We start from the raw sequence: 24238 nt of genomic DNA on the forward strand, positions 1-24238 counted from the left end.
AGAAATGCCCGAAACAGTGGAGGAGCGCTGGACGACAGACCGGGTGCATATCCCCTCCTTGCCCTGCATCCATGGAATGGGTAGCGATTATTGTGAATGATTGATGTATATTCCCATTCAAAAAATAAAAGTTATCAGAGCAGGGTGTCTCCCTCCATGAGCACTGCAAGAGCAGGATGCGTGCGCGAGTAGGAGGGGAGGGGGCTGCAAGAGAAAGGAGGGAGAAGGTGATAGGACAGTATGTTCAGAAGGGAGGGGAAGAGGCCAACTAGACTAGATAGATACATGAGCCGGGGGAATTCTAATTTGGACACAATACTAAGGTAGGCTGGCTTTCCCTTCCCCCACACAGAAATACAACCCTTAGATGCCGCTCATGCGAGCCTCTATTCTCCCTCACCCAAAACTTGGTCAGGGGTGCTAACGGAACAGCGGACGGCTTGGCATAACAGCATGACCATTACTCGGCGCGGTCGTTTACTGGATGGGCTTGTTCTTCATGGTCGCCTTCCAGGCAACAAGACCCTTGCACATCAGGAGGATCTTGCGAGCCTTCTTGACGTTGGCGTGGACACGCTTGAGCTCCTCCTTGCGAGCAAGGCGGCGCTTGAGCTCGGCAGTGCGCTTGGGAGAAGGCCACAGGCGGGCAGTGAGCTCGAACGACCAGTGGCGGTAGGTCAAGACCTTGACGACATCGAGGAGACCGAACATGGCCAGGGAGACGCAGATGACACCAATAGCCCAGGCGGGACCGCTGTGTTGCCATTGACGCAAAGGAAAGGAGCGAGATAATGGGACCGGGTCAGTGACATTGCCAATTGAGGATCCGTCTCCGGTCACAGCGACTGGAGGCACCAGCGAATGTGCAGAGCAAACACAGCATGGCCGCGAACGCGGCTGCATAAACGACACTTACATAGCGTACGACTGAAGAGCCTCAATACCGAACCAGGTCATGAACATGGCAAAGACCTGGGTACCACCGACGGCAATGACGAAGATCGCCGAGGGGGCGGACTCCCAGAACCATCCGGGGACACGGGTCGAGAAGATCACAAAGTGGGGGCACGACGAGACGTTGAGGTAGATGATCGACTGGAGCTTGCGCAGGTTGTCCAGGATGGTGGGGTCCATGCCGTGGTTCTGGACCTGGTCGGTGACGTAGCTGAGATCCATGTTGGCCTGGTTGGTGAGGCCGAGGATCGAGCGGGCGGTGAAGAAGTGGGCGAACGAGATCAGGGTCAGGAGGATACCCAGGACAAACGACAGGGTGAGGAGCTGGCCGAGACGCCACTTGTCGGGGCGGCTGGAGATCTTGGCGTTATCGACGGAGATGACGAGGGTGGCGGCATCGTTCAGGACGGCAATCAAGATAATGAGAATATCGGGAAGGGCGAACTGGAAGATAACTTGAGCAATGAAGAAGAAGATCAGGAAGTGGATGGTCGAGGAGATACGGTAGAGGGCGTACGAACGCATGCGCTGGAAGATGGCACGGGAGGTCTTGACACCATCAACAATGGTCGAGAGACCCGAGGCAAGGAGGACAATGTCCGAGGCAGAGCGAGCAGCGTCAGTGCAGCCCTCGACGGCAATGCCGACGTTGGCCTTCTTGAGAGCAGGGGCATCGTTGACACCATCACCGGTCATGCCGACGAGGTAGCCGCGGTTCTGGAGGAGCTCGACGACACGGAACTTGTGCTCGGGAATGACCTGGGCGAAGCCATCGCACTTGACGACACGGTCAGTGAGGGCCTCCTCATCCATGGACGAATCAATCAGCTTGTGGGCATCGAGAATGGTGCGCTGCATGCCGAGGCGGAAGGCGACTTCCTTGGCAATGATCTGCTGGTCACCGGTAATCATCTTGACACCAACACCGAGGGCGGCGCACTCGGCAATGGTCGAGCCAGAGTCGGGGCGGGGAGGATCCAGGAGCGAAATCAGACCGACAAGCTCGAACTTGGTCATCTCATCGTCAATGGTACGGGCAACACCGAGAGCACGGAGACCACGGCGAGCGAGGTCGATGACGGCCTCGGAACCCTGGCTGTGGCCACCGACCATGCGGATGATGACCTGGGGGGCACCCTTGATGACGCGGAACTGCTTGCCGGTGGAGAGGTCGGTGACGGTGGCCTCGGTGTACTTGGAAGTGGGGTTGAAAGGAATGAAGCTGTTGACCTTGTAGCCGGGAATGTTGTGGTCCTGGACGGCACGGTTGCGGAGGAGGTCGACACGCTCCTGGGCGGCAGCACGGATGGTAGACTCGATGGGGTCCTGGGCTCCGGGCTCAGACGAGAAGAACGAGTTGAGCAGGAGGTCCTGGTCGGTGTAGGGAACGCCGGTGCCGTGGAAGTCGTCGGTGGTGTTGCCACGCATGGTCAGGAAGGGCTTGTCGAACGACAGCTGGTTGAGGGTCAGGGTACCGGTCTTGTCGGAGCAGAGAATCGAGACAGAGGCAAGCTCCTCGATGGCAGTGAGACGCTTGACAATGACCTTCTTGGCAGCGAGCTGCTTGGCACCGACGGCCATGGTGACGGACATGACAGTGGGCAGACCAACGGGAATGGCGGCAATGGTCAAGATGAGAACCTGCTTGAGGGCAACCAGGGGGGCGTTGCCGTGAACAAAGACAGAGATCAAGAACAGAATGATAACCATGACAAGGGAAACAACGATGAGGAAGTTGCCGATGTTGTTGATGACCTTCTGGAAGTGGCCGGCGTCGTTGGTGATGGCAATCAGGTTGGCGGCACGACCAATGTAGGTGTGGATACCGGTCTTGGTGACAACAGCGAGCTGCTGGCCCTGCTTGATCATGGAGGACGAGTAGGCAATGGCACCCTTCTTCTTGTTGACGGGGAGAGACTCGCCGGTCAGGGCAGACTGATCGATCTGGAGAGAGCCTTCGGTCTCCTCGCCGGTGACACCGATGCCGAGGAGACGGCAATCGGCAGGAACGATATCACCGAGACGCAGGGCAATGACATCACCGGGAACCAGGAGGTTGGACTCGACTTCGACGAGCTTGGCGTTACGCCAGACACGGGACTTGAGGGCAAGGTTGCTCTTGAGGGCATCGAGGGCAGATTCGGCCTTGGCCTCCTCGTGGAAACCAATGATGGCGTTGGCGATCAGGACAGCAGCGAGGATACCAAAGTCGACCCAGTCCTTGAGGACAGCAGAGACGATGGCGGCGATTTCCAGCAGGTAGGAGATGGCACCACCAAAGTAGCTGAGGAACTTGAGGAAGGGGTTGGTCTTCTTCTCAGGGAGCTCTGTTGACAGGGGGGAAACGGGCGGCGGATCACGTCAGTCCAGGTGATCGGGACAGGGGGCCGGAGTGGCGTGACACATCAAGGGGCGGGGATCCAAATGGTTCCAAGAGTAGAGTAGCTCCAGGAACGAGTTGCACAGCAAACCGCTGCTCGCTGGAGCGTCTCCAGGCCGAGCCAGCAGAGGGCAGAACCAGGAGACACAGTACGCCGATGGGGTATGCACCAAATAGGACACCAAAAGCGAGGGCAGCACTGCCATGCGATGTGATCCTGGACAGACAGCGCCAGCAGAAGCAGAGCACACATACCGTTCTTTCCGAACTTGGCCAGACGCTCCTCGACCTGGGCATTGGTCAGACCCTCGAGGGGAGGAGTCTGGAGGAGGGCCTCGAGCTCGGCATCGATGTCCTCGGTGACCTCGACGTGCTGCTCGTCGTCGTGGACATCCTTTTTATCTGCAGGGAGCATCCAGGGGAGTTAGTACAACGGCCACAGAAGCACGACAGTGGGCGGTGGTGCGGGCTGGACCCGCCGAGCTGGGTTTAGACCCGCCCAGCTCTGCAAGCAGCGCCCATAGAGGCGGATAGAGCCGGGAGACATGGCACGGCCCTGCCAGCGACAGAGGGACGGGCTGACGGCGGAGCCACAGCGGACAGCCTACCTTGGTGTTCTTGCGCGGTCATTGTCGCGAGTCTGTTGTACTTTTAATCCGCAAAGGCGTGATTGACCTGACTCGAGGAGGGAATGAGGAAGACAGATGCTCTCCGCAGGGGCGACCAACGACCGAGTTATAAAAACGCAGCGTCCGGCAGCAATCGGTGAGCAGGCTCAACGATCGGCGCTACTGGGAAGAGGATGAGGGAGAGCCGACGGGGACGGTGCATAAACACGGTTTTTATAGCGATCAACAGACAGGCGAGCGCAGAAAATCTCGCCGGGGACAAGGTTTCGTCGCCCGGGTGCAACAAGAGAAAAAAAAACAACCGAGAGCGAGGCCGGCGCCGGGCGAGACCCGCAGCAGGAGTGGCGGCGCAACAGGGCGGCGAGACCGGCGAGGCCTGCCGAGAGCGCGGGCGGGAGATCCTCGGCGCTGGGTTGGGTCGCCTCCTCCATTTCTGTTGGGCCAGGCGCACTTGATTGTTGGTTCCCCGCCTGGAAAACGACTGGGCGACGAGAGAAGGGCTCGGACACAAGGCGCACTGGATCGACCGACAAGCATCGTGCAACAATCAGCCAGCGCGGCTGGCGCTCCCTTTCCTCGCGATGTCGTTAAAGTTTTTCGCCTCCCCCCAAAGCAACACGCGGGAACTCTAATAAGCCCGTTGGCCAGGGCCTCGCGTGGCAAAGCAACGCCCCTCTCTCCTTCCGACAAATGAAGGCGCCGGTCGCCCCTGTCGACAAAAGTCCCGAGCAAGCATTACGTGATGGGCAGCGGTCCATCTCGGTTGGCTGCCTGGGGCGGGTGGAGGCGGGCATTTGGAATGCTGCCGTTGCACACGCAGGCGGCCTGGCCATAGCGACCATGTCCCGGCCAGCAACAGCAGCGGCGACGTCTCCGTCTCGACTGCAGCCGGCACACATAGTCGGACCACTGCGGATGTGCTGCGAGCCACCTCTGCCAGGCTCCTTGCTCAGCCGCTTCTCGACTCGCCTGCGTGTTTGCTTGTTTCGGCGTGCCTCTGCTTGTTTGTCCCTGTGCAGGTGGCGGCACGCCCATGGCGGCTCTGTGGGCCGGTGGCAGCGTAGATGTGTATATCTGTGTCCGTGTGCTTGGGGAGCCGAGCGCACAGCCGACAGAGCATCCCAGCAGCAGCAGCAGCCACCAGCAAGCCCAACAGCAGCCCGAACAGGCAGAACCGGCTCCGACAGTTTCAGCTATAGCCCGATCTGACAACACCCGCCAACAACAACGACTCCCACGACTGCACCAGGACCCATTGTCCCAACGAGCCACTTCCCAGCAATCTGACGCCAGGCTGACAGCGCACCAACAAGAGCATCCTTGCTCTCGCACGCCGCCGCAAGCACAGTCGCCGGGTGAACGGACGAGCCCAGTACTGGCCAGCCACAGCGCCTCTTGTCTTCTCTTGTCAGCGCTGTTGTTGATGCTTGCGGCTGATTCGCGCAGACAGGGATCTGGTCCGCGTGCGTTCGTGCCCACGACCGCCCGGCCAAAGCGGTTCTCCCGCCTGGTCGCTGAAGGCCCAGGGAACTCCCGGCGAGATGCACGCGGACGGCGGTCCGCCGTCGAGGCGGCGGCTCTCTGTCCTCCTCCAAGGCCAAAAGTGATTCCAAAGTAATCCCAGATCTGTTTGGTTTCACCTGTCTGCGCAAAGGCAGGCAAGGGAGAAAGCGCCCGCTCTGTCCGCTCCTCCTCGTGCGCTCGTCGACGACGGCGATGCGAGGACCTCGGGATGGAGATAGCGCTCCATACAGCCCGTCTGGATTCAGCGGCATCCCCCTGGTCAGCACAGGTGCCGCCGGGAGATGCTCGGATGAACAGCCGGCTCCCGACCGGGCTGTGGATGATCCACAGCATCGCGAAGGGCTGGGGATCTGTCCTCCTGCCGAGAACAAAGGCCCTGCTCGGTCACGGGAATCGGCCCAGTCGCCGCCACAACGCGTTGCACACAAGGTTTTGTGTCTCGTTGCAGCCAGCATCCCGCTGCCCGATCGCATCATCGAAGCCCATCTCTGATGTCGATCATCGAAGGTTGCGGGTGCGGCTGCTGGCCATCAGCGAACATGGCTGCTGTGTCTTGCCACCGCTGGCATCGGGTGCTGCAACATGGATCTCGATCAGCTTTGCAGCGGCTGGCCAGCAGCAGCAGCAGCAGAAGCAGCGCAATGCCGAGCCATCCTTGGAATCAGCGCAATGCCAAGCACCGCCATACATTCTGATGTGAATCTGCCTCCAGGAGCAGAGCAGTTCGGATTGGATGTTCGGCAAAAGTGGTACCGAGGTCAGGCCACGAATGAAACCATGTCGGGCGAAGGTGCTCATTTCGGTAGTGCCTTGCCCTTGCCCAGAGAAAACCATATCGGTTGCCAAGGGTCGCTGCGCCTCCGCCTGGCCAAGAGAAGCGCCATCAGGCCATGAGGCAGCATCAGAGCCGAATCCAATCATGCGAATCCAATCATGCGAATGCAGTGTGCCAATGTAGTGTGCCAATGTGGTGTGCCAATGTGGTGTGCCAATGTGGTGTGCTGATGCAATCGTCATCCCGCGGACCTTGGAACTCTCTGCCAAAGGTACTCCTGGAGATGCGCCGGCGACCGCATTTGATAAGCCGACATGTCACATCGCTGATGCTCACTCACCGCCTCTCCCACGACCTCCGGCTGCATTCCCCGAGAGACCGAGAGGGCAAACCATCCGGACGAGCCTCCAGCTGCCCTCGGTCCGTCATGCAGTCCTCCGTCCGGCCAAGGTCATGCCAAGGCCGGGCGTCATGGGACGGCCCTGGTGGCGGACGTGCTGGCGCCCTCAAAAGGAGCCCCGGCCCTCCGCTGTTGCTCGCCAGCATCGATCCTGCTCTTCTCTCCCATCTGCCCCGCACTTACGCTAGCTTCCTGAAAAGAAAAAAAATGACCGCCGGTCAGTACCCCTGTTCGTCCAGCTGCTCCCCTCTGCCCGCAACTGGCATGCACCGCAGCCTGATCTGCATTTCGCTTTTGTCGCCGCACTGACAGCGTCCTTCCTCACGGACACAATAGGCACCAAGTACGTCGTCATGTTCAAGCCCAGCACCAAGCCTGAGGTCGTCCAGGATGTGACCAACCAAATCATTCAGGCTGGTACGCTGAATTATTATGCTGCTGCCCGTCGTGGATTCGGCGACAGCTGCAATTCCTCTGCTCTCCCTCGGCATTGAGCCCAGCGACCGACCTCCACCTTTGTCTTCTTTTGCACGAATTGGAAATTCAGGCGGCTCCGTCAAGCCGGGCGGCAGCACCACCATCATCTGGATCTCTGCTGTCATTCCCGACAGCTTCGTCAGTAAGTCTTCGGGATGTTAATAGCTGTGTGTGTGGCCATACTCGGGACCGCAGCTCCTGTCTCCTCGGCGACTGTCAACTGCAAGCAATGCCCTCGGCCGAGCACCTCCCCCCCCCCCGAGTGTCTCACACGGAGAGACTGACACTCTGCGCACCTCATCCATTCTTTCTCGTTCCAGGCAGCCTTGGTAGCAATGCCCACATCGAGTCGATCGAGAACGATGGCCCTGTCACGACCCAGCACTCGCATTAGGAGCCACACCCTGTCAGTCCTCCCCCTCCAGTGTCTCCTCTCGGACACCGATGCCAAAATGTCGGTCGGTTCGTTGTCTGGATTCCAATCATTCCCGCTGATTCTGCCTTGTCCCCAACTGGTCACGCCCAGGCAAAGAGCGAGCTTCGGTCCGACGAAGCAGCAATGGGAGGGGAGGACGGTCCTTTGTGAAAGGCGCATCTCTTCCATTTGTACTCAATGTCCGTTGGTAATGAAATGTCAGAGACAAACGGCAATTCACCCCGTGGAGAATGCGAGCTGTGCAGGAGCCGGGGAAGATTGTTAGTTATCCCACAGGGTTTTGCTACACTGGATACACCAGCTGCGTGTGGACATCGACAGGCACTGCCTCGAAGAGATGCGCCTGGGCCATGCACTCAGCAGACAGACCGGCAGGCATATGGCCTCTGCGTTGGGCCTGCGATGCTGGACATCTGGGCCATGCGATGGTCGCCGTTCGCGCAGCCGCAAGAGCCAGAAGCTGCCTCTCGAGAGGGCGTGTGTCGCAGTTCCAGCCCGTCCGTTTTCTCGGTGCCGTTCGATTCGCCAAGCGCATCCGCCTCTGCCCGGATCGGTTTCGCTCTCTATCGGCGACGGCCATCCCTCCAGCCGACCCCGAGCGAGCCTGCCTCTCTCTCCCCTCCTTCGGCACTCTTATCATCCTCGACCGACTCCATCGAGGCTCGTCGAGTCACGCCGCTCCTGACCGACCACCCTGTCCGGATACCATGATCATCGAAATGCAGGACTGGAGGTGAGCCCCCAAGAGGGCTGCTGTCGACATCCTTGCTCTCGGCTCTCTCGTTGCTGTCGGCTGCCTGGAGCCACCGAGGGCCACCGTCCGACCCAGCCCAACTCAACAAACCCACCCTTTGCTTTCTGGCTGTGGCCACGGCGACTTGCTCGCTTGTCTCGGACAAGATATGAAATGCGACGGGAGATTCAAGAGATCGTCCCGGGCTTGTTTCTTGGACCATACTCGTGCTCAAAGAACCTCCAGGATCTGCAATCCAAAGGTATCACCCACATGGTGATGATCCGAGATACCACCGAGCAGCACATTATGAAGCCACTGTTCCCAAATCTCTTTCAGTATCATATCGTGTAGGTGAATCTTCATCGGACACTGTGCTCGCGGGAGGGGAAAAAGGGCACCAGCACCACACAGGAGCCGGTGCGAAGAGCTATTGCAGAGAACCCTTGCCTAACGGCTAGCAGCGGGTCGATCTGCTGGCCGCTCTGCGGTGGCATTGACTTGCGCTCAGCCACCAGCAGCCGTGCTTGGGATGCCCATCGCATCGTGTGGATGCCATCGCAACTTGGGAATGCCATCGCATTCTCGCTGGGCTGCTTCTTCTTGGATCCCGGTTGGCCCCGCTTGTTGGTCGCTTACTCAATTGATTATTACCCATCGCTTGCGTACTTGCGGAACACCTCCATCAACTTTATCGACGGCTGCACTCCCAACCTTCGCAGCGAGGCCTCCGACTCGCCGATGCAGAACCTGATCCCGTACTTTCCGAAAACCAACGAGTACATCCGAAGCGTCCTCGCCCACGGCGGCCGGGTGTTTGTGTATTGCAACAGCGGCATATCTCGGTCGCCGACCTTTGTCGTGGCCTATATGATGGAGTCCTTCAAGATGGCCTTTCAGGTCGCAATCAACTACGTGCAGTCGAAACGGTTCTGTATGAATCCCAACGAAACCTTCAAGCTGCAGCTGCGGGTAACTATCGTCCTCGAGATCGACCGCGGCCGCCGACCCTTCGTTTGCAGTGATCGAATGAACGACCAGATCGGCCATGCAAGGGCCGGGCAGCGCAAAGCAGTACTTGGTCTCCTTGGAGCCCTCCATCAACTTCTCAACAGCTGCCCCTGTCTTGCTCTTCACACTTCATAGGAATACGAGCCTATCTTCCATGCGCGCGAAGCTATAGAGCAAATGCAATACACCCCCGAACAGGTGCTGCTTCAGGGCCAACGAAGGCGGCCAATCGATGAGGACGAGGTACGATAGTCTATCAGCACCGCTCAAGCTGCCTCAGTTGATGATGGCCCATCTAGATCGACCAGAAAAACTCGGGCCGCCCCTCCCCTTGATTCACGTTCGCCCTACATCTTGCTCAATGCACCTGGTACTAACGCAGATTGCATCCGCTCGCGGACTCAGGACGAAATGGAGTGATATCGATAAAACGCCATTCCGGCGCATCACGAGATTATTTGGTCGCTGCTGGTGCCCAGCGCATCCCAGTAATCCTTCACTAAGGCTTTTGGACAATTGCTCGATCCGCTTGCGGACTCACAATCGGAATCGGTCCAGCTCCAAGTGCTCCTGCTGTACATCGAGTCAACAACCCAACTCAATAACCAAACACACCACCTCACCGACACCCCGACGACCATCTTTTCCCGCGAGCCCCTTGCCAACCGTCCTGGTCAAGGATCATGTCCTGCGGCTCCAATAGCCACGAGGCTACTGTGCCCTTGCATCCGCCTTTCACAGATCTGTTGCGCTCGCACGCAATACGATACCTGGGTCAGAGCCACCAGCGGCTATTGTTCTGATCCTGAATACACACGTCCTTCGCAAGTTTGTCCAGAACGCTCGCGTCTCGTGCATATCTGTCTGTCCGTTTGCGGCTGTCGCGGACGGCCTGATAGCTCCAAGCGCATCTTTGACGACAGTGTATCAGATGGTTTATTCCTGTATGTGAAGCCATCGGCCATGGGTAAAATGATTCGGTCGAATTGTCGCGACTGTCACTGCCGGTACTGCCACTGCCGTTGCCGCTGCTGAACTCGCCGGCTGGCGCAGACGATCCCACACCAAGCTTTGGCGATGGAGGCGGGCGAGAATGCAAGGCCCGCCTCCTCTCCAACAGAGACGCATATCCGACCTCCTCGGCAAGTGCGAGCGAGAAGGCCTCTGGCCCTGGGCGCGCCGCCATATCAAGATTTGCAACGGCTCGGCCAGCGGCTCGGCCAGCGGCTCTCTTGCTGCACTTTGCCTCGAGCGAACGTTGCATCAACCTGCACCCCCAACCCCATCGACTGCATCGACGCGTTTGCCTCCCGCTCACTATCGTCGCCATGACTGTTATGGCATCGCAAAACATATTCTCGGTTTCGTCATCGTCAGTGACTCTCGATCGCCCCAATGCGCCGTACATTGACTACTTCAAAAAGCAGATGCGCAATCTCTTTGAAGTCTGGCACATCATCGAAATCAACATGCCTCTTCTCAAGATCCTGTGTGGCGTTCATATTGTATGCACGCCGGATCGTGGGTCCTGCTGCGTTCGCACCCGTCGGTCTCCCGGGCTCTGTTGGCATCCGGCTTGATGTCTCCAAGGCAGAAAGCTCGACCAGAGCCATATTCCTTTGGCCCCGCTGTCCAAGCACCGGGATTGCTTGACGCGTATGTTTCTCACCCCGCCCATCGCCGGGGCTCCTCTGTCGGTTTGGACTGAACCCGCCTCGTTTCGTTGCCGCAGATCGTTGGTATCGTTTTTGCCGCCATACAAAGCTTCCCAACTTATCTTTACCAGGAGTATGGGCCGATAGGCGTCATCTATCCAAACACATGGGTTTACATTCTACAGATCCTGGCAAATCTGGTAGGCTGGTGTCCAGTCCGATAGAGGGCAGACTCACTGGAGCCTATGCTATTCCCTCACCGCGTCTCTTCCCGGTCTGCCTCGCTGGTTGAACTCCAGTTGGTGCTATTTACAGTCCACCACGACTCTTTCAAGTTCGCCAAGATCACAAAAGTTGTCTATGCGAGGCTTTTACTCAGTGTCAGTTGCCGATCGCATCAGCACAGCACGGCCGTAATTTCGGTAGAACACGACCCATCCGTGCGAGCCACACTCAGTAACCATTCATTTATGCGACAGTGTGTTATCATATCGATCATCACGGGCATGGTCATGGCCATATACTACATGATCTACGTAAACTCTATATTCAGTGCAGACATTCTGTGTCGCGAAAGTAAGCTTCTGTATTGCTGGTGGCACTCCTTTGCCGAGAGCAGGCCCTGAGCATCTCTTCCCAAACAGCGACCGTATGCAACTGCCCGAACACACCGAGCTGTGTCTGGAACGGCAGCGGAAACGTCGGAAACTACACCGAATGCGCCAGCCAAATTGCAAAGGTTCAGCAAATCACCTCCGACATCAGCCCAAATATCGGGTTCGCCCTGTTCTTTCTTGCATTCCAGGTACATCGTGGCGAGGAGCAGCAACCCCCTTTGGATGCATGCCGTCTTTGGTGTGGGATACTCTTACGGCGCACCACGACTCACACTGACATCCTTCACCCTCGCTTGGGCAGCTGTGCGTGGTTCACTTGATTGTGGCCCAGCAGATTCATTTGATGGATTCCGGAACGGCCTGGGATCATGAAGAAAAGGACAAAGACAGATCGAAATATGATGTGTCCAAGGCATCCAATTGAACACACGGAATCTGACGCATTTTTGCCGATCGCCCGTGCGAGCCCCGTTCGCCAAGCACCACCGCATCCATATCCATATCCATATCCATATCCATATCCATATCCATATCCATATCCATATCCATATCCATATCCATATCCATATCCATATCCAACAGCCTTTTTGCTTGAGGCACTGCGGTGTTGTCGGGGCCGCTCTTGCTCATTCTTGTGTTGTGAACATGATCTACAAAAGCCACTCTATGGACGGGCATGTCGTTTGTGTGGAGGGCGGTGGGTGCCCTGCCGTCCAATCAGGCAATCGGGCAGCATTTCGGTTTGTGCAGGCGGGATTGGCCCGAGCCACGCCAAGGGTGCCCTTGCCTTGCGGAATCCATCCCTTGCTTGTTGCAAACTATCGTCCCGGCTGTCAGTCCGTCATATTGCTTCGCTATATCGAAACGTCGCCGTGGCTGCAAATGTCGGATCTTGATAAAGAACTCGAAGCCCGTCTCCAAAGGCTCAAGAACAACAGCATTGGAACTGCCGGCTTTCCGACGTCCGTGTCCGCCCCTCTGAAAACGCCCGCTATCCAACCCCCCCCCCATAAGCAACACGGCAGAGTCCGTCCTGCCCGGAAATCGTTGCAAGCATCGCTCACAGCACCAAAGCACTCCGAGAAACATTACTAATCGGCTTGCAACTAATCTCACCCAACATACACAGCGATGATGAGCTCACAGACCGGCTGCGAAAGCTCACGGGGCATGATCCGATTGCTCTGGCTCCTGGATTACCCAAGACCTCTGCGGAAACCCCGCAAGTTGATCCGCTTTCGGACCTGCTGGGTGAGAGCGAAGCACTGGAGCGGGATCTCGAGCAACTCACCGTTCCAAGGTAGGCGGCATTTCGACGAAGGGCATCCGGCTCAACAGTCTTTCGCGGCTGGATGGGACTCGGTGCGATACTTGAGGAGCTGTTGGCCGAGTCGAGGGAAGAAATGGCATTGAAGGAATCATCAAGGTCGAGAGATGCACCACTTGCCCATTCCAGCGCCACCAATCGCTCATATCTGGCTGCCACTTGCTTCTGTTCAGATGCCCCGTCCCTGGCGACGTTGCCGAAGCGGTTCCACACTATGTTGACTTTACCTCGCTTGTCCTAACGTCTCCCGTTGGAACGATCATGCCAACGCCGCCTGTGGACAAGACGAGAGCAATGGCATCGGATGAGGTCTCAGATCTTATCCGTCAGTTCCAGAAAGAAGTGGAGCTGGAGCGCAAGTATGGGCCGCTCCAGGGTGGCGGACTGGGCACGGCCCGCGATGACGGGAATGGAGGCGACGACGAGTTCCAGAAAATGGCCGAAGATCGACTCCGAAGTCTCAAAGAATTCACGCTGGATAAGAGTCCGGAGCCAGACGCATCAGTAGACACCGCCGGAAAAGACCGTCCTGCAGTCGCCTCTGCCGGCCACGAGAGTCCAAGGGTCCAGCTCCGAACCCGCAAGAACGAGCTACAGGCACTCGGCGCTCCTCCCAAGCCCCCATCGCTTTCAGAGTTCAAGGCCCAGGACGAAACCGAAAGTCGCCCGTGGTGCTGTGAGTAGTCGACAACCGAGGCTTAGTCCGATTGCCAGGACATCGAGATATCTCGTTTGTGAGCTGGAATGCTGTGACTGCAAAGGTTCGTTGCCATAAAAGTCGTGGCTGCTTATTCTCTTTTTCGACTGATGGGATACGGGACTCCTGTTGGGTATTTAGGCATCTGCAACCAAGACGCCACCTTGATATGCGAAAGCTGCGACGACGACTACTACTGCAGCAAATGCTGGAAGCAGGGCCATTACGAAACAACAGGGCTGGATCCTGAGCTCCGGTTCCATATCCCAAAGAAGCTCGCCAAGTAGCAACGACACAGGCTCGAGCATAGTAAGGTGATGCAAGTGTGCGTCGCCAGCTGACCGGAATGCTATGGAGGGGTTGCTTCGAGGCGCTGTCGCTGGCATCGAACCGAGGCATTCCAAGTACCTGGTCGAGCTAAGAGCTACAGTGTATCAGCTTCCGAGACCATATATCCCTTATCATCAAAAGATATCGCTCGTTTTCGAAGGTGTAGCGGCGCGCAGCCTCTCCGGTTCGCTGCTGGGATGCGTGAATGGAAGTGCGTTGCGGCCAAGGCATGGCGCTGTTTCGATCCGGATGCATGGTGCTGTTTCGATCCGGATGCATGGTGCTGTTTCGATCCGGATGCATGACATACCGGATACATAACGCTGGTATACATCGGCTGGCAGCAGCACAGCACTCGCATTCATATCAGTGATTTTGTCGGTGATCGTGAAGAAGGCAATGCCCTTATGTATTAGAGTATCGGAGTAGCATAGTAGAGGGGATAGCCGTTGGCGCGGACTCGATTCGAGTGACTTTGATCCCAGCAGGTTGTATGCTAGCATCGATTGTGCGGTAGAGCCAGACCAGTGTTCCGGCATCACTTGTCAATTCCAAGATATACATTCCTCCGTTTACCGTATATACCATGGTCCTCGGTCGGATACGATGATATCGGCGCCAGGAGGTTCATATTCGACGCCTGTGATCCCTGGATGCCCAGGAGATTTCCACTCCGTGTGTGGCTGTCTCGGCCCTGGAACAAATGCGCAGAGCCGGCATCGCGATGCTTTGCGGACGCCCCTGCTGTGGAAGACCGCGAGCCATGTCTGCTCAGGCTGGATGAAGTAGCGAGACCCCGAGCATCCAGGACAGACGCAGATGGATTGTTTCCCAGCACATTGATGCTCTGGCGAGACAACTGCCCCAATCCCATGGTGCTGTGCGGCACCACCAGTTGGTCATACAAGCCGGGCTGAAACCGCTCCGATATTGACCGGAGTTCGTCCAGCTGGGCTTTCATATTGGGGGCATTCAGGATGATGAGCTCGCGCGCCAGCTGGGATGTCTCGGTGATAACCTCTGGTATCAGCTTGAGCATATGATCGGTGTGGTTCATCAGCATGCTCTGTTCCTTCTGCAGAGCCTCGATGTCAAGACGAAGCTCGAAGCACTCTCGTGTCTTTGACAGGATTTCGTGCTCTAGATTTCGCTCGATCGATTCAATCTTCTCTACTTCGGGTGCCATGATCCCTGGAGGTATGTAGTGATCAGGAATAGCCTGCTTCCGCGAGACCGCCACCGCTGTCACAAACGTTACTGCCGAGGGCGATCGACGCATGGAGACAACGCTCTGAGAGCGAGACGGCATAGAAACTACACTTTGAGACCGAGACGGTACCGCAACGACGCTCTGGGAGCGAGACTGCTGCCATCGAATGTCATCAAGGTCCGCTTGTTGATCTTCCTCGGACGGTTGACTTTTATCGAGGTCGGGGGCTCGGTCTACGTTTATGACCGGCACATCCATCGCAGTGTCGGCTTGTGTGACTTCCTGAGCGAGAGCAATGCTACTCCGGTACCATCGGTTGGTCTCGAGGTTGGTCTCGAGGTTGGTCTCGAGGTTGGTCTCGAGGTTGGTCGCATCAAGGCCTGGCTTCTCTGTTTGTGGAAGTGTGCTCGCATTCGACTGGATAACAGCCACTGGGTCAGGCTCGGACACGCCGGCCTCGGTTCCAGTACTCTCCATAGCCGGGATGGCAACTCCAGGAAGTAGGAAGCTAGGACGGCCGTCTCGACCCATGGATTCAGGTACATTTGCTTGGGCAGCACGTTCATTGGCGTTTTCAATTACCCCCGTTGAGAAAGAGCGTTCGCATCCAATGTCTCGTTCTTCAAATGGTGTGTTTTCAAGCCCTGCACGCACTGTTTGCATCGTGGGATCTCCATTTGCTGCCGCTGGTTCGACTTGGCTCCAAGCGTGCTGCTGCTCCGGCCCCGACACTGCAGATGAGCCGGGATCACCGCCATCCTCGCTCAGAGTCGCCTGGGTTACTTTTGGATCCTCCAGGAGCCTAATAATCAGCTCCGGCTTCAGATTCAGGTCCGTCTCCGGCCCATCCGATAGACTTGTGGTGGAGGCATCGGCTGCCAATTTCTTGTGTGATGGCGCAAAGAGCTTCTTGTCGAGCTCTTTCTCGAGATCCTGACTCCATTCAAGCCCAGATATATGAGCAACAACCCCGATTTCTTGAGTCTCGATCGTAGGATCGCCTACCAATGCTGCGCTGCCAACAAAGCTGATATTGGATGGAGACTTGGACGACAGCCCGAGCCGCGACCTGCTGACCCTGCTGGGATGCGACAAGGGAGGCTTAAGCTCGCTTCGAGATGCACTGTGCAAGCCCCTGGGGTCATAGGTCGTCTGCGACGGGCTCCTTGGACGCTTGGCATCTGATAACCGAGGCAGAATGCGGTCTGTCGAACTCGAGACTATTTCATCGGTACTTTCAACCTGGAGAGAAGCGGAGCCGATATCTTGGGCGACCGAGCGCGAGACCGAGGCATTTCCTGGATGGAGGCCTCCAAGAGTCGGCAGATTGACCCGAGAGCTACTTGCCGATGAATTTGCCTTGGAGCTCTGCTTCAAAGATCGATTCATGTTTGGTAGAGCAGGTCGGGCAATCGCTCGGCAGCACCACAGCTCATTTAGCTTGGAGATGGAATTGTCGGTGTCCGAGTGCCTCCCAATCATGGATGCATATGTCGCTTGGGAGCATATGTCCTCTGAGTACAGCATAGCGACGACGATCGCAAGTAAAGCTATATTTCCTTGAAGTTTGCTTCAGCAGCTCGGTCGTGAGAGCTCGACAGCCGTCCGTTCTTTGTTGAAACAAGCTGCCCATATTCAACTGAAGCCTTGGTTCTTCATCGAGCCTGTCCTCGGCAGAGCGGGTGCAACGCAACAAGCTCCACAGCAAGCTGTGCCGACTATGGCTGAGGATAACGACCCACATCCTTATCAGAATGATCATATGGATCACACATTACAGGCCCAGGACTCTCTCAACGATGTTTCCGAAGACGGCACCGGCGCAACCGACCTGGGCGATGATGGTGTTCTAATCCAGCCTTGGAGAGTCGTCAAAAAGACCATCCAAGCAGCGGTATCAAGAGCACCAAAGTCATTAGTTGGTGGCTCAGCCGAGCCGACGATCCTACCGATTACCATTCCACACGGATTCCAACAGATTCGGGCGCTACAGCACTCCCGGCCAACTCTCAAATCCACAATCTACATTCCCTCACCGACGGTGGACTCGTTTGCGACTCTGGATTCCCACAATGCCCACTTTTGGCGAGGTCCAAACAGGATCAAGCACGTTGCGACGGGCGGCGAAAAGGGTGCCGGGAGCACGAGCTGCGCCGGTATCAACCGATGGATATATGTGAAAAAATGGAAAATGATCATCGCCGCAACAGTACACCTTGAAATCAAGGTAAATCCGCTCTGCAGTTTCGTGCGTAGGAGCACCTAGATGTGGATCTGGAAGCCTCGCGAGTGTGGATATTCACCCAAGCAATGCTGTGGCGCCGAATAGATTCTGGACATTCGCTTCGAATTACTCACCTCAGCATCCAGCGTCAAGCCCGTGCTCAGGCAAGTTGCTTGGTGCCGCACTCTGATCACATTTCGCAACCGGGGGGGGGGCACTCTCTGCCCTGAGACTAAAGTGTCGCTGCCCAGAGCCAAGACATGTACTCAATTGCTGTCGCTTTGTAGCCTCGAGTTCAACGAGGAGAGCGAAGAGTTGATTGTCGCCGGGGTCGGAAACATTCGAGTAAGTATCGGGAAGCAAGAAGCTAGCTTCGAAGCGGAATTGGAATATACGAGGGCAGGACTTGCGGTAGTTTGTGATCGCATTCATCCCAACTCCCATGGCCCATCCTTCATCGGTTGAAACCAAGATATGGACCTTTGTGAAGAACGCAGAGACGTAGGTTAAATCTGCCTTGGCTTTCCAAGCCTGCTGATGCACCAGCATTTCTTATGAACGAACTGCTGAGCTGCCGGCCATCTCCCAGGAATCGACTGCTCTACCTCTTCAATAGCACTCGAATTGTCATCGAGGATCTGCCACCAGAAGATTGGATCACTCAAACCCACTACCACAGACCAAGTAACCGGCTCTATGCAACTTCGGACAACAACGTATATGTGGGTAGAAAGTATCGTGATCGCGCGGAACAGAAGTTGGATCAGTGACTGGAACTACGGTCATATGCGCATGGTGTAGTGAATGTGCACTTTTGCTTGGTGCGATGCAGGTTGATGTCCAGTAAGACGGAGCTGCAGCCAGGAATGCAACCTTATAGGGACGATAAAACATCCGCGCATTGTCGTCGCCCTCTTTATAGAGCCACAGTCCATGATCATGCAGTGCGTATGACACGTTACTCACAGAGATGATCGACGTATAGATTTATGACTATGAAACAGGAGGTCTACTCGACAAGATGCGGTCGATACATGAGCTGTCGATCACATCTATGGTTTTCCACGACGTCATGGAGTGCATGATAACGGCATCAAAAGATGCCTCCAGTGAGTTGGCTGTGCTCGGAACGGCGTAAGCAGCATCCATAGACTTTTTCTGACAGCGGTTCATCCGTTCTTTTGCAATGGTCATATGTTTTCGACTCAGTCAAAGTGTGGAACAACCAAAATTGCTTGATTCAAGAGCTCCGGGGACATTCAGGAGGAGTCACCGGACTGATGGTTCCCGATCCCCTGAGCTCAAAGAACCAATTTGTGGTCTCCTGTGCCACCGACAACACAATCCGTCTGTGGAATCTCGAAACAGCGATCTGCATTTACAGGCAAGGACCGATTCGCTTCAAGGGCAAGTCTCCTTGCAACAGCTCTGGCCGTCGTGCTGACCAAGTTCTTGTATATGTCGCCGCCTACACAATTACAGGATCCAACTAACCGAGCCGTGTCTTGGCATATGCTGGATGAAGCGAGATACGTTCTATCACTGGACCAAGGACAGTGTCACGATCTGGAATCTGAACAGAAGCTACTGCACCTTTACTTTTTTACGGTAGGGCAAGTTCCGATATCTGGCGAGCTTTGAGGGAGGAGACGGACGACTGGTCCGTTGAATCGGTATCTCAGGGGCAACGAGGCATTGTGGGCCCTTGATCTTGTACCGCCGACCACTTCAAGCCTATGCTTGGAATCTATTGCCTCTTGAGCCTGTGAATCATGGAAATGGCGCAATCGAAAGGAGATCTCGACCGGCACATTTCGGTTGCCTCGGTGCGTCTTCGTGTCTCTAAAATCCCATGACACTATGCAGATCTACGATAAACTCTATCCACCGAATAGATGCTGCTGGACAGCCAGGCCGCATCGTATCCCTCAGCGACGATGGCTCGATAAGACTGATTTCTCCAGTAACAGGATTTGTCTTGCTTACGGGGCTTCCGATTATGCAAGATACACAAACGATCAGCATAGTCTATGATATGGCAAAAGGCGGGCAATCAGAACATGCATATTTCTGGCAAGCTGCGCTGCTGCACCGGTATGATGTGCAGGCATCCCAGGCTCTAACATTGAACACCGTGAATGGACCCATACCCGTAGACCTCATCTGGGCCTTGACCAGGCGGGGCGAAGTATCGGTATATAGCACCGCATCGAATCCATTTCGGATTATTGAGGACTGGAAAATGCAAGGTAAGATACAGTGATCCATCCGAGTTCCGCCAATAGTATTCGACTAACATTCGTTGTACCAACTTACGAAATCCTAAGTCGGAAGGGAGAGACTCAAGTGCATCACGCCACTGGCTCATCCAACAGAAAAGGATGGCATGTCTGGGCTGGAGACTGTCGCCGTGCTGGGTGGGACAGACAGCGGGCAAATTGTGATGTGCAGCATCCAGGCCGGTGGAAAACAGCACCCTTTAATTCAGGCAAGCTCTGCATATGCATTCGGCAAACACAACTCCAAGGGCAGAGTGCATAACCAAGCATCGTTTGCCGAATTTGCAATACTTAGGCACACTTGTCGCCAACTACGTCGCTTATCATGGACCCTGTCCGCTCCAGAATGTTCAGTGGCGGGAAGGGTATGTATGCGCAAAGTACTACGACCCAAAGCCAATATCACTGGTCTCACGCCTAATTATCCACGGCTCGCTACAACCAAAATTCAACGGCACTTTTGCTCCTGTGGATACCACAGATCAAATGATCAAGCTATGGTCGATTGACTCGAGCAACTTTTCTGCAGCCCAAGCACAGTCGATGGATATTTCAGGCACACATGCCGGATCCGGTCTCGCGGTGGAGCTTGTGGCCTCCGTACAGATGCCAAACGGGTCTCCGTGCCACCTATGCTACAACCCTCGCCATGGCACGCTGTGTGCTGCAAGCGATATCAAAGGCATCTTCTTTTTCAGAGTAGAGGACACATTTGTTGGTAAGCACGACAGGTGCTGCGTTTTCGGCTTCGCTATATTCAAGCAGCAATCTGCCTCATTTTCTGCGACAGAATCCCGACGACACAGCCAAGACGAAGATCACATAAAGGAAATCACGGATTTGTCATGTCACAGCGGACTCAATCTCTTCGCAACCTCCTCGCTTGATGGAATGGTCAAGATCTGGGATGGCTGCGAATCATCCTTGCTGAGAGAGATCCAGTTCGGCGAGCCGATCTACAGCGTTTGCTTTTGCAACCAGCGCGGAGATCTCTTGGTAGGCATGTCGGACCAAATCGCCCTGATCAGAATCCAAGACTATTTGCCTCTGCAGGTCCTCAAATCCCTGCTTGAGGCTGGCGAATGGATCGATGACATCATTGAGGCACCCACGAAATTCGACTCCAACTTGGATTTTTGGTCTTTGTATCGCGATGAGCTGGAGAAGAAAGGGGAAGAGATCCAGTGGCATGTCGAGCGAAAGTAGGTATTATGGGTCCTGCTGCGAGCCCGGTTTGGCTTCTTGGTCGGTTGACATGCACCACACCCCGACCAGTCGCACAACGATTCGACCCGAGCTGCAGCTCGAGCCAACCCCCGAAAAGGCTAAGATGGTCAGTACCGTTGCAAGACCGTTTCCAGACCGCTTGATTTGATCATCTGCGCTCCCGAGCTTACAGGCATGATGCCGAACTATTGCCGCATTTTAGTATCGAACAAGACGGATATTCCTCCAGAAAGAACGCCACAACTACGAGAAGGCACGGGACTGGGAAAACACGACAATATACACCCAGGCTGCCTTCGCAGACTTTGACCCGTCTAACATTGAAGCAGTCTGGGGCCGGGGTAAGCTTCCTCTACCCAAGATACCAGGCGAGGACGACGGAGATGCCGGCGACGACGATGCACAATCGCTCGAAGACATTGATATCAGCGAGGGCCGTAAGATTCTGGACAACTATATACGATATTCCAAGCTCCCACCCGTGCGACTAGCCGATATATTTGAAGAGCTAGCGAGACCCGGCTCTCCGCCGCCAAGCTACCAAGTAAGTCCACATTGCCCCAATGTACCGCGATGTTGGGATTTGCGCAATCAGGATTATGAGCCAATGTAGGCGACGCGCACCAACGAACATGTACTCTGCTTCTCCGAGATAGATCAAGAAGAAGAAAGTTGATTCCAAGGACGATTTGCGAAACATCGAGATTGGAAAACTGCGCAGTCAGCGGTGGCTGGAAGAGCAGCAATACATGAGTAAGTTTGTCAATATCGCAGAATTGATGGAAAGGGAGTCTTTCATAATAACACGAGCACTGCCATGGCTCTGTTCCCGTCGTGTCTCCTGGTCCCACTCCAAGTGAAGAGCCTCAACTCTCTCAAGATGGAGGCTGTCGATGCCTTGCCAGGATCGGCCAAAAAGCAGTCCTGGATGCTGAAAAAGGCCCAGGGCTTACAAATGACTGCTGAGGATGTCATGAAGAGAATGCAGGAAGTACAACCACCAAAACGAGCATTTGACGATCCGCGGTACCGATCTAAACGACCAAACCTCGGCAAGCATCTGCAGCAAATGGGGATCTTGCCAAACTCGGTCGTGGCCGCATCCGCAGGGTCGGTGAAAAAGGCCCATGAGCGACAGAAGCGGGAGGCGGATGACAAGAGCAAATCGGAGGCCTTGGCACAACGACAGGCTGCGGTAAAGAACGCCAGGATCATCAAGCGCGCCCAGCTCCGGCAGCAAGCCCCTGACAGCTCGCGCCTGGAGGCTAGCTCGGATTCGGAAGAGGAGGAGCCACCGAAAGTCAAACCCAAGCCCCGTGAGGCAGCAATTCTGGTGGAGAAGCCTGCTCCTATCAAAGCTGCGACGCCCCCCAAGCCCCCAGCTCTTGTTATCGAAAAAACAGAGCCCGTGCAAGCCGATGTTACCATCCTCCCGATCACGGAGTCTCAGCAACGTCATGCTCCAGAGAAATCTGAAGTCGAAACATTCGAGCTATCCACGGCCCCAGAAACACCCGAGCCCACAGACATATTCATCACGGAGGCGCTGCCAGTGGAGAGTGTCGCATCGACTCCAATAGCCCCCGAATACTTGGGCACCAGCGAGCTGAGGGAGAAAACAGGAAATGTCATCCATCCAGTTTTGCACAAAAGGAAAGTCGAGTCCCCAAAGACAAACCAGGAACCCAAGGCAACGGGCAGACGACCATTGGTATATGGGACCACGGCGGCCGCTCAGGCCATTCCTACCCTGAATATCCCTGAGATCAGGACCGAGGAAGACTCTGATTCCTGGAGCGGTACCGACTCAGAGGGCAGTGAGCGCGACTCTGATGGAGAGATATTTAGCTTGCCACTGCGACCCATCAAACCGACGGAGGCACAAAAAATCGCATCCAAGTTTTCCTGGGACTTATTCTATAAAGCCTCTGGGAAGCCAGGAGCATCATCGACACCTAAAGGCAGCTCTCTGAACATTCGTGCTCCACGTGAACCCTACAATCGTCGACGGTTGGCAGTCGAGCTGTCCACCAACAAACTCAACTCATCCAAGATATCGCTTGTCCAACCCGAGCCGCAGCTCACCGAGCTTCAAACTATCTCCAAATACCACTGGTTCCCAGGACTAGATGTGAGTTCCAGAGTTTCGCTTGATGAGACTGTGCGCTTGGGCCCCTAAGGCGCAGGCTTTCTCAGATGAGGGGACTAGTTGACAGAACAGTTGATGAGAAATACCCGAGCCCCACAGTCTGTCTCATCCCATGGGATCTTCTTCGGCCATGCTTGACAGGACAAGCCGCTGACACTGATGAACATCATCGAGGTGCTATTCAAAGTTTTGAAGACGGGATATTGGCGAGAAAAGTGCGAAGCATCCAAAGCACTTTTATATCTCTACCGGACCTTCCAGAAGGACATACTCGATCCTCTCAACAGCCTCATCATCCCCCAGCTGGAGTTCACCGACGACGAAAACTGGCAAGTGCGCGCCGCAGTCACATCAAACGTCATCCAGTACCAAATTTACAATTTGGATATCATCGCTACCCTTATATGTCGGCTAAATGACAAGAGCGATGTTGTCAGGTACATGCTGGGGACGGAAAATGATTCGTCTGTAATCCATCTCCCTAATTGTGACAACGACTGTACAGTAGTCCACTGGCTACTGAAGGACTTGTGATTGGACACGGAGCCGCAGACGCCCCAACTTTCAATCACAGGCCTCTTGCACGGACACCCGGGAGCGATCACTGATCTGGACCTGTCTCCACACCATGCTGCTCAGAAAAATTGCTCAGCAAGGCCTGGAGTCCTTTGGAATCGACTCCAAAGAATCCCTGATGAACATGATGCGACAACTGAACATGTTGCGGCCCATAGCCAAAAACCGGGAGCCGGACTGGTTGGAGGTAAGTGGCACCCACTGTAGCTTGAGTTGCAGACACTGAATCGACCACCGACAGCATTCCGATCATACGCTCAACTCTCCCATAGATCCTTCTCGAGCGCCTCGATGCTCAGTACTACTGCCATGTCGAAGAATCCAAGGTTGAGACACGGGGTTGGGTGAGGCGAGTGAGCAACAGCAATACGATGGTGATTACCGATGCTGAGCGGCCCGCTTCGGTTGTGGCCACGCTCGTCTTCGACTCGATCCCAACATCTCGATCAAGAAACAATTCGGCATCTCGCCACGACTAGTTGCGCAGACTCTACAGCGTAAGCACCGAAAGAGATCAGCAAATACACCGAGCAGCCAGATTCAAAAAAAAAGGAGCCATTGTACTTTCTGGACGGTGCGGAGGTTATTGGGACGGGTGCTGTGTCGAAAGTAACCATGCGTCCTATGC

General features: G+C 55.6%; 7 protein-coding genes across 7 annotated transcripts; 5 read left to right on the forward strand and 2 right to left on the reverse strand.

Moving 5' to 3' along the window:
- Positions 1 to 87: 87 nt before the first annotated feature.
- On the reverse strand, positions 88 to 4174 carry BJ171DRAFT_498764 (uncharacterized protein). The gene is made up of 4 exons (XM_053110409.1): positions 3943 to 4174; positions 3590 to 3736; positions 917 to 3281; positions 88 to 754 (listed from the first exon to the last, which is right to left on the reverse strand). Exons 1-4 carry the CDS (start codon positions 3962 to 3964, stop codon positions 478 to 480), a joined length of 2811 nt encoding a protein of 936 aa, XP_052968200.1. The 5' UTR covers positions 3965 to 4174; the 3' UTR covers positions 88 to 477.
- A 2695-nt stretch (positions 4175 to 6869) lies between these two features.
- On the forward strand, positions 6870 to 7533 carry BJ171DRAFT_580197 (uncharacterized protein; the record flags this gene model as incomplete). Its single annotated transcript, XM_053114022.1, has 4 exons — positions 6870 to 6879; positions 6999 to 7079; positions 7210 to 7281; positions 7460 to 7533. The coding sequence occupies 4 exons, from the start codon at positions 6870 to 6872 to the stop codon at positions 7531 to 7533; spliced, it is 237 nt and encodes a 78-aa protein (XP_052968201.1).
- A 586-nt stretch (positions 7534 to 8119) lies between these two features.
- BJ171DRAFT_498769 (tyrosine phosphatase-like protein-like protein) lies at positions 8120 to 10159 on the forward strand. The gene is made up of 5 exons (XM_053110410.1): positions 8120 to 8308; positions 8476 to 8658; positions 9031 to 9280; positions 9455 to 9562; positions 9725 to 10159. The coding sequence occupies exons 1-5, from the start codon at positions 8283 to 8285 to the stop codon at positions 9737 to 9739; spliced, it is 582 nt and encodes a 193-aa protein (XP_052968202.1). The 5' UTR covers positions 8120 to 8282; the 3' UTR covers positions 9740 to 10159.
- A 2193-nt stretch (positions 10160 to 12352) lies between these two features.
- BJ171DRAFT_41681 (uncharacterized protein) lies at positions 12353 to 13991 on the forward strand. Its single transcript, XM_053107315.1, has 4 exons — positions 12353 to 12553; positions 12721 to 12891; positions 13092 to 13594; positions 13757 to 13991. Exons 1-4 carry the CDS (start codon positions 12474 to 12476, stop codon positions 13900 to 13902), a joined length of 900 nt encoding a protein of 299 aa, XP_052968203.1. The 5' UTR covers positions 12353 to 12473; the 3' UTR covers positions 13903 to 13991.
- A 492-nt stretch (positions 13992 to 14483) lies between these two features.
- Positions 14484 to 16544, reverse strand: BJ171DRAFT_566955 (uncharacterized protein; the record flags this gene model as incomplete). Its single annotated transcript, XM_053113442.1, has 3 exons — positions 14484 to 15626; positions 15810 to 16088; positions 16161 to 16544. The coding sequence occupies 3 exons, from the start codon at positions 16542 to 16544 to the stop codon at positions 14484 to 14486; spliced, it is 1806 nt and encodes a 601-aa protein (XP_052968204.1).
- Positions 16545 to 16875: 331 nt separating this feature from the next.
- BJ171DRAFT_580201 (WD40-repeat-containing domain protein) lies at positions 16876 to 18872 on the forward strand (the record flags this gene model as incomplete). Its single annotated transcript, XM_053114023.1, has 8 exons — positions 16876 to 17049; positions 17134 to 17382; positions 17485 to 17555; positions 17667 to 17724; positions 17852 to 17880; positions 17996 to 18095; positions 18365 to 18488; positions 18589 to 18872. The coding sequence occupies 8 exons, from the start codon at positions 16876 to 16878 to the stop codon at positions 18870 to 18872; spliced, it is 1089 nt and encodes a 362-aa protein (XP_052968205.1).
- Positions 18873 to 20004: 1132 nt separating this feature from the next.
- BJ171DRAFT_612718 (uncharacterized protein) lies at positions 20005 to 24142 on the forward strand (the record flags this gene model as incomplete). The annotated part of the gene is made up of 10 exons (XM_053115295.1): positions 20005 to 20023; positions 20140 to 20376; positions 20449 to 20860; positions 20934 to 20991; positions 21088 to 21429; positions 21542 to 21638; positions 21743 to 23016; positions 23176 to 23471; positions 23674 to 23797; positions 23883 to 24142. 10 exons carry the CDS (start codon positions 20005 to 20007, stop codon positions 24087 to 24089), a joined length of 3066 nt encoding a protein of 1021 aa, XP_052968206.1. The 3' UTR covers positions 24090 to 24142.
- Between the last annotated feature and the right edge of the window lie 96 nt (positions 24143 to 24238).

Source organism: Polychytrium aggregatum (assembly GCF_025602895.1).
Source record: "Polychytrium aggregatum strain JEL109 chromosome Unknown BJ171scaffold_12, whole genome shotgun sequence".
Taxonomy (NCBI): domain Eukaryota; kingdom Fungi; phylum Chytridiomycota; class Chytridiomycetes; order Polychytriales; genus Polychytrium; species Polychytrium aggregatum.